Below are 12,235 nucleotides of genomic sequence, written 5' to 3' on the forward strand. Positions count from 1 at the left end.
GGAGAGATGTTTGGGTTTTGCTCCATGGTTGCAAAAGGGATTGATTTTTGTAAATAAAATGGGAGAAAGAAAAGAATGATGTAAGTAAAAATATTGTGTATATATGTGTATTTATATGTAAAAAGTAATAGGTAATTTTTTTTTTCTTTTTGACCATTTCACAACGTTCACATCGGCCGTTTTGACCGTTTATTTTTTAAATTGCGTTTTCATAGCAATGGGATATCACTTAATGACTATGGGGCGGTGTTATCTTTGTTACCATGTCATTGAGGCTTGGCCACATTGGTCGTAACTCCCCTCAACGTGCTCATAGCGTGTAACGTCCCAAAAATTACAAATAGATTTTTCATTAAAAATAAATTAACCAATTAAAACATTTATCCCCGAAATTATTAAGTAAAATTCATTTAATTAAAACCATACATTATCAGAGTTAAATTTACAAAACGCATAAACAAACATCTTTGATGTGTGTGTACAGTCCCGTCGAGATCTTCTCACGAATGACCTACAAAATGTTTAATCGACAACTGGAAAAATAAAGCTTAATTAGTTCTCCAATATACCACATATTTCATCATACATACAATGCATCCACACAAGATCTCGACTTTAGCACTGAGCAACCAAACCTCCTAGCCACATACATATATCTTATGTAACAAGGCCAACCCAACTCACATAACGGGCCCCGCCCAACCATACATAACGGGCGTCGCCCAACAATACATAACTGACTCCGCCCAACTATACATAACGTGCCCCAACCAAGGAGTAAATGAGCCTAGTCTAACCTCCACTGCTAGGAGTCACCTCCTGGTCTTCCATATAATACATAAAGTCATATATAGTCTGGGATCTAATAGACAGCCGAATAGATGATCCACCTGAGAGCGAATAACCAGACAAGAATATCACAATCATGTATTTGACTAGGAGTTCTTAGGTTATCCAAAATAGACTACATAGAACCCAAGTTATCATTACCACATAACCATATAGCATAAACACATACATAACCAACATAATACATTCCCTTGGCAACTAGCCTTCCTTAGTTAACCTCACCAAACATGACTCCAAATAGAATCATATGATCAATAGTCAAGACCCTATCAGTCTAGCATACTAAATCACCAAGTGCTCTAAACTGCAAGGAATAACAAGAACTTACCCTAGGCCACTATCATACTTGTACTCTAACAATACCTTTATTGTAACATCTGGATCCTAGAGGTACGAATAAATTAAGTAAAATATGGATTTGAAGGGGGTCAAGACGTGAAGGAAGCACCCTCACGTTGTGACATGGCCGTGTTATGTGGGTTGAGTCATTGAAGTGTCACGACGTGACACTATATGGGTCACAAAATGACACTTGATTAAATGAAAACCCTAATTTTCAGACTTTGGACCCTATTTAAGGGAAGTGAGGGGTTAGGGTTCTTTCACCCTCAACCTCCATCACCTCCAAACCAGAAAAAGGAAATCGTAATCCCTCTCCTCCATTTTGGGCTCATTTTGGTGTTTGTGCTTGCTTTTGAAGGAAGAATGAGCCATTTGAAGAGTTGTAAACGCATTAGCTAGTTTGGAGCTTCATTTTGAGCAAATTTGGACCCTTGTAAGTGTCCAAGATTTAATCTTTCTTATGCTAGGTTGTTAGATCTATAGTTTTGTCCCATTTTCTTCATGTAATAGTTAGCTAGAATTGTGGGATTCCATATAGTTGACAACTTTGTGGATTATTGAGGTCCCATGTTTATCATATGGTTCAGATCTAGAAAGTGATTGTGTTTTGAACCCTTGCATTTGAAGCTTTGGTGATTTTCTTCATTTTTACCCAAAATAAGATCTAGACATGCATTGGACACGCATGTCCATAAAGCATAGATTATTAGGTTCATTCTAGAGTTATAAGATCCTCTGGAAAGTTGGAATTCATGTGTTTGAGGATTAGGGTTGAATGCATGTGCGGTCTCTTCTGATGATGCATCGGTGGTAGTATGGAATGTGGAAGATTTACGTGTTGCATAATGGTATGGCTCATATGGTTTTGGCAAGTACTGAGTAGGATGTTGACTGGGTTCCTACAGGTTATTGGGATGATGAAAGTGTGCCTATAGGCCCATTGGGTGTTTTTCATGATTCTTCATGTCTGTGGTTAGGGTGATGGCAAGAACTGTGTGAACCGTGAGCTTCTCATCCTAATGGTTAGATGGAGTCATGGTGTGTTATGATCCATCATGGATTTCACATACGTGAGTTGTGCCAATAGTTGTTTAATGTAGACACATGTGTTGGTCTGTTATTCATGTGGCATTGATTGGTATTTGAGCAGTATAGTGTTTTCACTGGTGGCTCAGTGATCGAATTGAGTTGGGCGGTTATAGGATGTTGACTTGTTGTAAAAGTCATGGTTTTATATTAGTAGTTCATTGTTGTATTTCTTTTTAGTGGATTTATAGCTCGTATGAATCGAGTGTAAGAACGAAATGAAAGTATGAATTGAATCAAGAACACAAAATGTAAATATAATATGTTTGGCTCTTTATTGCTTCTGAAAGAGTACATGATAAGAAAAAGTAAAGTGTTCTTCCAGTTCACAAAAGTTACTCTAACACATATACTTACCCTTATTTATAGGAGTGAACCGAAGCTGAAAAAGATACATAAGGGCTAAGACACTAAAATTCCGAACTCTAAACTACCCTTATGAAATACATACAACGAATACATGAAAACAGACTTCGACACTAAACATGAAAAAAAAACGTTTTGACATCTCACAAAATATTTTGAACTCTACACCCCCCTTTTTAAGAAGTGTCAAATCTTAAGTCATTAGCATCTTCATTGCTTGATGAAGTACTCTTCGAATCTCTGTGTACCATATGATCGTCTTTCAAATCTCAGCCTTATCACCAGCTGTTTTCCTTTTGTAGTTATTAAGATGAACAAGTAGACTCGTGTACTGTGAATTCATATATCTCTCTACGTCTTCAACTTTGAAGAAAAACTTTATGATCTTTTGATTCTTGTTGTTCCCAACAAATACAACTCCCAGTGTCTTAACACAAATTTCTCCATCTTCGAAATTCTTCAGACTCCTTTAACCTTTCAGCAATGATTAGGGCACTGTCACTTGTCTTCCCATTGCTAAAGCAAGCTCTACATCAGTCAAGTCTAGACAATCATAGTAATTGTCTATGAATAGCTTGATACGAGAAAAACTTATCAAGAAATCTTCTTTGCTATTTACTTGAAGTTTCGACACATCAACATTACTCAAGATCTTCACAACACGGATGAGATCATTGAGATTCATCAAAGGAAAATCTACCACCGAGAAATCACAAGCAACGTTGTTAGCTTAAACCACATGATAACGAAAGTTCTGCAACAACCCTTCGAACAGTTTATCCTTGGAAACACTCAGAACTTTAACTATTTTTACAAAGGACCAGACTTCCTCCTCCTTCTTTCCAAGGTCTACATGAAATCTCAACTTAAGCCTCTTGTATTCCTCCTTGTCATCAAACTTGTCCACCAACTGATATTGAGCTGAGATAAACATCATATGATTGATGGGAAAATCCAGCATTCTAGCCGGATGAAGTCTGAATTCTCTATCTCATAACTCTTCTTTGGAAATTTCTCAAAATCATCCATATTCCTAAGTGAGACAATCTGTTAAATTGTTTTGTAACAATATTGTTTGGTTGGATCTCCTTTCTCAAGACCTGGAGGATCACCTTGGCTTTGCCTCAAGATGTTGTTTATCTGTCTTTGTCTTTCAATTTCTTTCTCGAAATTCTTCTTTTTCTCCTCCTCTAACATCTCCTTTGCAATACCCTTTCCTCTATCACCTTTAGCTAGATTCAAAGATGGTGGCTTAGAACTCGAACCCGCACCAGGAGAACCAATGACTATGCCTTTGGTTAATGGCTTCGAAGTCATTGTGGTTAAGGTTGTTGACATAGAAGTAGTAAGTGAAGTTGAAATTTGTGTGCTTATTACCTTCCCAACCAACTTTCCTTGATCATGATCATTCGATGAGACAACCGTCTTATCTCCCCTTTATGCACCTGTATTAGTAGGTGGGGCATCTATTGGCATCAAATTCACAAGCTTTAAAAGTGGAGTAAGTTTGGCTTTCAGATTGGATTCCAAAGAAGAAAACATTTGATATAAAGACTCCCGAGAAACAGAAGATTTAGGAGAAGAATCAAGCTCTGAAAGTGACTCCTTCAAGCTTGCCATAAATTATTCCATCTTTGTAAACACCTGCGAATCCTTGGTCGAGAATGAAGTGAAATTTTTAACAATTTTTCGGATAGCCTCAGTAACAACATCAAGTTTGGTATAAAGAGACAAATAACTCTGTTCAAGCATAGTCACTTCCTTCGACATTTCAGACTTGAGGGACTTCACCTTCATATTTACAGAGTCTTGAACTTTCTTGACCTCCTCAATAAAGAGTATATGTCACTCTTTAGCTACTTCACAAAGTTCTTTAACTTCAAATTGAAAATTCTCAACATGACATTTCAAACGATCTTCGTTCTTCATTCAATATGCTCCACTGCTTGCTTCACTCTATTTTTTTTGAGATTTGAGCAACAAATCAACCTCAATCCCAGAAACATTGTTGTGACCACCCGTAATAGCCTGAATCTGTAGTAATGAATTTAGTTTATGATTCAAAATCTTGAACTGCTTTCCTGACATAAGCATATGATCAGGAATGTTGTCCTCCTCAGGGTAGAACTGAATATCAACAAAAGATACCATCACATCATCTTTATCATGATTTGTTTCAGGAAGTGACTTTTCACCCTCGGTTGATTGAGAAGAGAAAAGAGAAGTAATGGGTTGATTGATGATGTTATTATAAGTAGGTGATATGGTTGAAGCATGTAACGAAAGGGGAGTGGGTTTATGAAATGGAGGTAAGGAAGTAGAAGTGTCAATGAGTGTAGTTTCGGTGGTGGATGATAAGATAAGAGAAATTGGAATAAATGAAGTTGCAACAGTATGGTTACCTTGAGCTTCGATAGTCAACATCACATCAGCCTTGTCGACATTTGTGTCCATATTAGATATGTTCACAGGGATGCCTGAAGTTCGAACCTCCTCCGAAATGGATTCAACCATCAAAACTTCGGGTGGTATGACTATGATCTGCTCAAGGATGGAAATATTTGAAGTATCACCCAAAGTAGTGGTTATATATGTATTAGATACTTTCACAAAGCCACCTAGACTTCCAGTCGCCTGAAAATTCGACTTGACTGGAGAGTTCCTCTAAGTTGATGAGAAGCCAATATCTTCATTGCAAATAGGAGATTGGTTACCATCATCTTCAAAATCAGTCTCCTGAACAACCTCATCCATAGGATCTTTGTAACACCCGGTTCCCGATACGTATTTAAATTTAATTAATTGTACGTTTTTACACTAGGACTCGGCGAGTTGGAGGCCCAACTCCTCGAGTAGACTAGACTCTTAGAAGCGGGTTTTAAGTAACCTACTCGACGAGTCTAAGAGCCCGACTAGACAAGTAGGGCTGTCTGGATGAAACCCTAATATATAGGGTTTGCACCCTATTTAAACACCTTATCTTGTCCCAACCTAGCCTCCATCGTCCCTCCTAGTCCAGAGAAGCCCTAACTCGAAATCCTAATCAATTATTGAGTGTTCTTGAGCTTTGGGTGTCTTTTTGTGTGTGCTTGAAGTTAAAGAAGAAGAAGGAAGCTTGAGAGATCAAGAGGAAGCAAGAAGATCCAAAGGTTTTGGCACATTTCCAACTCATTTGAGGTTTAAAGCTGAAACCTTGACCATCTATCTTTTAGATCTCTAGTTAGGGTTCATTTCTACCTTTTCTAAGCTTTAGAATGCCATATTCGGGATTTTGAGGTTATCATGGGGTATGACTTCAGATCTTGAACCGTTAAGGATTCCTATGGCACAAAGGTGCCAACTTTATTGCCATAAGAGCCCTATGCATCTTGTGAACTCCATTTTAGGGCCATTTGAGCCAAATACCCCATGCATGAACGTCAAGTTTGTAACTTTACGTGTATTATGGACCCTAGGAGGCTAGATCTACGTTTTGGATGTGTTAAACCCGACTGAAATCAACTGTTGAAGGGGAAGGAGTTGGCACGGTAGCAACACATCACACACACATATGATTATGCATTTTGAGGTCCATGGGATTGTACTCTGACATTATTATTATTATTCCACGACATGTTTATGATATTTGACTTATGAGATTATGGGTTGATATGATATTGATGACGTTTTCCAGTAAACTATTTTATATGTTACTTAATTAAAAATGAATTTTTGGGCGTGATTTTTGGGGTGTTACAATCTTCCAATTGCTTCTTCTTCTTATTGATCTTCTTTACCATGGAATGTGCTCTTCGTTTCTTTGAAGAAGGAGAAACAGGAGCAGGAATTTCTCTAATGATAACACCCCTTCGATTGAGTTGGGGTTTTCGAATCTTCTTGATTTTCGACATAGAATCCTCCTTTGGTGAAGAAAGAGACTTCTCAGGAACATCGTCAACAATAGGCCTTTCTGGTGAATGACGAGGTATGTGCGCTGGCTTCTTATTCATTGAAGAACACCTTTTTTCGAAGGAACCACTTCCTTTTGAATTTCTTGAACAACAGGATCTTGAAGAGGCTCCGTAACCTCCTTTTCAACTGCCTCAGGAACTGATTTAGGTTGTGCAACCTTTGTGGATTTCTTGGAGACTTTACCACATTTAAAGTCCCTGTAATTCCTTTGGGCAACAAAACCCCCATTTGCACATCAGGGTTGATGGTTGATAGATAAACAACAAGAATTGGGTTACCCGGATCCGCCTTTAGAAGCATGGCATCAGGAATTCGTGCTACTGAAGGAAAAACCTCTTAATCATCTTCAACAGTCTTCGAATGTTAATATATTGTGAACTCTGCTTTTGGAACATCAGATGGGACAAGAATTCCTTCCTTCTCATACACCTCTTGAAGAATCAAACTCCAATATCTAGCACAAGAAAGACCATTCGCAACATTGGTTTGTGAGATACTAGTGCCGAAATCCTCCCATAATTGTGAAACATAATCCACATTTAAATCATAATATAACCCAGAGATCAGGGCCTATATCTCCAACTTGGCTTTGTAAAGACCAACACTTCGACCTGTGAGACAACGGAGAAAAATTCCAAACATAAATTCCAGATACAGGGAAAGGAAAACTTCTTAAACTGATTTATTCCGGTGAGTGGCCGACCCATCTCATTGAACATACGGATCACTTGGTCATTCGTCACTTATTAAAACAGACCGGTGTTTGGAAGTTTTATGTTTTGTGCAAAGTGTTTCTTCGTAAGCTTATACTTCTTTTAATTTGTAAGCTAAAGTGTTACGACTTTGGAGGTTTTATTGAACGCATCAGTAGAACCAGCCAAGGATAACCATCTCATGGGTACGAAAAAGGAAGAAGTCATGACCGTTGAGAGCATAGAGTGATTAAGAGCAACGATCGTCATTTGTAACTCTTATGGGTACTTGGAAACGTCTGGTAGAACTTGATAATTGGAACTCTTAATATTCAACAAAGGTTGAGAGGTGGCTTCATCGGTAGTTTGGGATGGATCAACATGAGTAGTTGTTGCTGCCACTGTTAGGGTTTTGGAGATTTGTGTGAAGATATAAGTATAAGGAATAAAGAATTTGGGGAAAAATATTCAACCAGGATGCGTAAAGTTATGATTTGAGACCCCCAAATTCCTTTTATACTTAATACACAATTTGAATTTAAACTGGCTACCAATGAAATTTTGCCACGTGTATTCTAGGAAAGTGGTCCAGTTGCCGTAAAACTCGCCACGTCTGAAAAGTAATGAGTACTTTTTCCTAGAAAATTGTGAAGTAACCAAACCGTCACAACAATCAATCATTTCGTTTGCTCCAAGAGGATATGAACCATCATTGAACATTCGTTTCGAGGCAAGGCTCATTCTCTTTCGGGATGAGAAACGAAATCATAGCCAGAATTGCGAAATCTAGGTTTGAGTTGGTAGTACCCAAGACCTCGAGGATTTCTGTGCAAATGTGTGCCAAAGAAATAGTGCGAACCAAGATAAAAAAAATGTGCGTATAGTGACAGCAAATAAACATTCGATGTAAAAGCAGATGGATCCTAGTCAAAGATCACTTCATTCAATATCAAGACAGATATCGAACTGCTTGTGTGGTATTCTGTGAAATACAATTGAATACTTGTAAAGGAGTATCGAAGGGCTTCTTTTATGTAGTCTTCGAAGGTAGGCTCAATTATTTTCATGATCACAACTTAACATAAGTGTGAATTGAATGATCAAAATTACATGTATGACCAGTGTAGTCAGTGACAAGCGAAGGTGAGATAAAATTGAAAGTGACAAGATTACGAACTGATATTCAAACGAAAATCATATTCCAAAAAAATAAGAACTGGATCTTGTTGGGCAAAAATGTCTTGGGTGAAGAACATCTTATAAAGATCACAAATGAGAGGAATACGATTTTGAATATCGAAGAAAGGTACCGAAACAAATGTTTCGTGAAAATCTTGAACTTAAAGTTCAACATCAATTCCTTTATAAGTTGGGAATGTTGGGTTTAACCATCATCACAGACACATGAATCAATATCATTAACGTAGACTTGTGCAGTATCTACATTCTGATTGGTTTATACTAGAGATGTCGAGGATACGTAAGTGAAGTGTGTGAATCGTGAAGACTAAGTTGATAAAAAAAATATTGGTTAAGAATCATAGTGTACCTCTGCGAATGATATGGACAAAGCAGAAATCTCTTGACTCAAAATAAGAAGAGAAAGGTAACTCATCGTCTAATGCGAATATAGCCCAATTGGGAAGGAACCCTCATAGTGAGTGATCCATTAAGGCTTCGAAACACATTGAGTCTATGAAGCTTAGGTAGACATACATCAGCATGCTTCTAGGGACACCTAACTAGTGCAAAGATTCGAAATTATACTTGTCCCATAGTCACGAAGCAATATCCACCACAATATGTCAATTGAGAACTATACAAAAAAATTGTTAAACACACAAAACAACAAAAAAATATTTTTAGATTTTTGTTTTTGAAATGAAAAATTAAAAAATAAGAAAATCTTTTTGGAATTTTTGTTTTTGAAATTTAAAGACAAGAGAAAAAATAATTTTGGAGTTTTTGAAAATTAAAGATAATAGAAATAAAATCTTTTTGGTGTTTTTGATTTTTTTTAAAAAAATATTAATAACAATAAAATGTTACCAGACAATCGAAGTGAAAAGTATCGACATCGAGACATAGTACTTCGAAACAGAAAGTCTGCTCAGACAACGAAGTAGGATCTGACTCATCCAGAGAGAGGTCGAAAACGAAGGGTGTCGAACGCTGAATAGTGAACAGTAACTTCTAAATCTTTCAGTGGTGTTTCAACCCATCGTTATTTCACGATGAAGACAAGCTTGGAACAGCAGTTGCATCAAGCATTCCTAAACCAGACAAGATCCTTATAAAAGACATCTTAGCCAAAGTTTATGTAAAAATGTCAGCAAGTTGGATTGTTTTCACAAAGTGAACCTTTATATTTCCATCCTCGACTTGATCCTTGATAAAATGATGGCAAAGTGTTATTTGATTGGTCTTCTAATGTTTCACCAGATTATGGCAGATGCGTATTGCACTTTGGGAATCACAATACAATTGTATGTTTTTCATGTTGATTGCACAATCACGAAGTTGATTTTATATCCATATGACTTGAGAAGTGCAAGCTGCAGCAGCAACATATTCTGCTTGTGTTGTGGAAATCGAAACACAAGTTTGTTTCTTCAATTTCCAGCTAACAAGCTTCCCATTCAATAGTTGACATCCAACACTAGTGTTATTTCTATCGAGTTGACATCCACAAAGATCTGCATCGGAAAACGCCTGAATGAAGAAATTGTCCTCGAATGGTACCGTAAACCCAACGACATTTTCCCATTGAGATATCGAAAGATATTCTTTATAGCTGTTAGATGGGGTTCCCTGAGATTCGACTGATACCTAACATAATTACAAACAACGAACATAATGTCAGGTCGACTACCAGTTAAGTATAGTAATAAACTAATTATGTTCCTCTACAACGTAATATCGACAGCATGATTGTCCAACGAAGATCCTAAGTGTGTACCGAGGGCCATTGGTACTCGTAATTTCGAACTATTCGTCATTCCAAACTTCTCAAGCAGATTACGAGAATACTTCTCTTGATTTATGAAAATTCCTTCTCTTCTTTGATGAATATTCAATCCCAAAAAATTATTGATCTTACCCATCATACTCATCTCACATTGACTTTTCATGATATGCTCAAATTATCTAGACAATAAAGGGCCACTTGAACCAAAGATAATATCATATACATAAATTTGAACGAGCATCCAGTGATCCCCCACTTTATTTCGAAAGAGAGTGGGATCAATAGATCCTTGTTTAAATTTTGAGAGTTTCAATAAATTGTTAAGGGTTGCATACTAGGCTCGAGGTGCTTATTTTAATCCATAAATAACTTTATCAAGAATATAGCATTGATCAGGGTATTTATCATTTACGAAACTTGGTGGTTGTTCAACATAAACGGTTCCTTCTAATACTCCATTGAGGAAAACGCACTTGACATCCATCTGATAAACATCGAAGTCTTAGCATGCTGCATAAGCAAGAAATATTCGAACAACCTTGAGTCTCACGAATATTTCTTGACTAATAACCAAGTATCACAAATATTCGCAACAAGAAGGTATTGACTAACAACCAAGTCTTAGTGGGCAAAGGTTTCATCATAGTCAATACCTTCTTGTTGCGAATATCCCTTAACAACCAAGCTTGCTTTGTTTCAAACCATATTTCCTTCTTTGTCAGTTTTATTTTTAAAAATCCATTTTAAGCCTATGACTATTATATCATCAGGTTTTGGAACTAGTCTCCAAACCTTGTTTCTTTTGAATTCAGCAAATTCAGATTGCATGGAAACAATCCAATCAAGATCTTCCAAAGCAGCCTTGATTGATTTCGGTTCTACTTTCGAAATAAAAACATTAAACATGCAAAATTCTTGATGCACATTTAGTACCTCATTTTTAGCATGAAGTTGAGCTCTTGTCAAAACTCTAGCTTTAGGATCACCAAGAACGTGTTCTTTAGGATAACTTCGTGTCTATTTGTCCATAGGTGGATATGCAGGATCAAATTCCAGAGTTGCATCTTCGAACATTTCATCAGTTTCTAAACCTTCACCTGCATTAGACACACTATCAGTCACATCATGAAAAAATCAGTTTGTTCATTTGAAATAGTAGGTATAAATCCATTGTACCCCCCCCTCAAAAATTGGATTGATATTTTGATGCACCCCTTCTACATCTACAATCGAACATCCCTGCCCCCCCCCTCGACATCAGCATTCTAATTTTGATGCTCCACCTCGACATCTACAGTCGAATGTCTATACTCACCTTCAACCGTAGAATGCAAGTGCTCCCCCTCCACTTGATCATCTTGCAACATCGGATGACTTTCGACATGTATCATAGAGTTTGTTGTAGAATGTAAGACATCATCTTCCTGAGTTATAGTCGAATCAACAAAATGTCTTGATGCATTAGGAATCTGATTATCATCAACATGAAGTACGACATCTATTGCACTATCAGGGATACCAAAAATAAGTCATAATCAAAATTGAAAGAATTTGTAATTGTTAACTCATCATTTGTTTCTATGAGGATTGGATTTCATTCAAAAGTCTTTTGGACATGCTTGACATGGTAATCATCGAAAGTTAGATTGAAATTTTCTTCAATCATCCTTGTTTGCTTATTCAACACCCGATATGCAACTGAGTTATGCGAATATCCCAAAAATATCCCTTCATCAGCTTTGGACTGAATTTTCGAAAGGTTATCTTTGAGATTCATTATAAAAAATCTGCAACCAAAAACATGGAAAATTTCACTTTTGGTTTTCGATTGTTAATTATTTCATAGGGCGTGATATTTAAATGACGATGAATAAATGACCGGTTTTGAGTGAAACATGCTGTCGAAATTGCTTCTGCCCATAGATATTAAGGTAGATTCGCATAAGTGAGCATAATCCTCGCTGCTTCGCAAAGATACCTG

General features: G+C 37.0%; 1 protein-coding gene across 1 annotated transcript; it reads right to left on the minus strand.

Moving 5' to 3' along the window:
* Positions 1 to 9,812: 9,812 nt before the first annotated feature.
* LOC145050877 (secreted RxLR effector protein 161-like) lies at positions 9,813 to 10,738 on the minus strand. Its single transcript, XM_078999068.1, has 2 exons — positions 10,625 to 10,738; positions 9,813 to 10,115 (listed from the first exon to the last, which is right to left on the minus strand). Exons 1-2 carry the CDS (start codon positions 10,736 to 10,738, stop codon positions 9,813 to 9,815), a joined length of 417 nt encoding a protein of 138 aa, XP_078855194.1.
* Positions 10,739 to 12,235: the final 1,497 nt, after the last annotated feature.

This window comes from Lactuca serriola, chromosome 5, assembly GCF_051521515.1.
Source record: "Lactuca serriola cultivar US96UC23 chromosome 5, Lser_US96UC23_V15, whole genome shotgun sequence".
In the NCBI taxonomy this organism is placed as follows: Eukaryota; Viridiplantae; Streptophyta; class Magnoliopsida; order Asterales; family Asteraceae; genus Lactuca; species Lactuca serriola.

What these genes read in the sequence shown, in the direction of transcription:
- LOC145050877 (XM_078999068.1), bottom strand. Translation starts at nt 10,738, where the DNA reads ATGGATGTCAAGTGCGTTTTCCTCAATGGAGTATTAGAAGGAACCGTT. An exon ending in AATGCTATATTCTTGATAAA is followed by an intron (nt 10,116 to 10,624) that starts GTTATTTATGGA and finishes TAATTATGTTAG; the next exon opens with GTATCAGTCGAATCTCAGGG.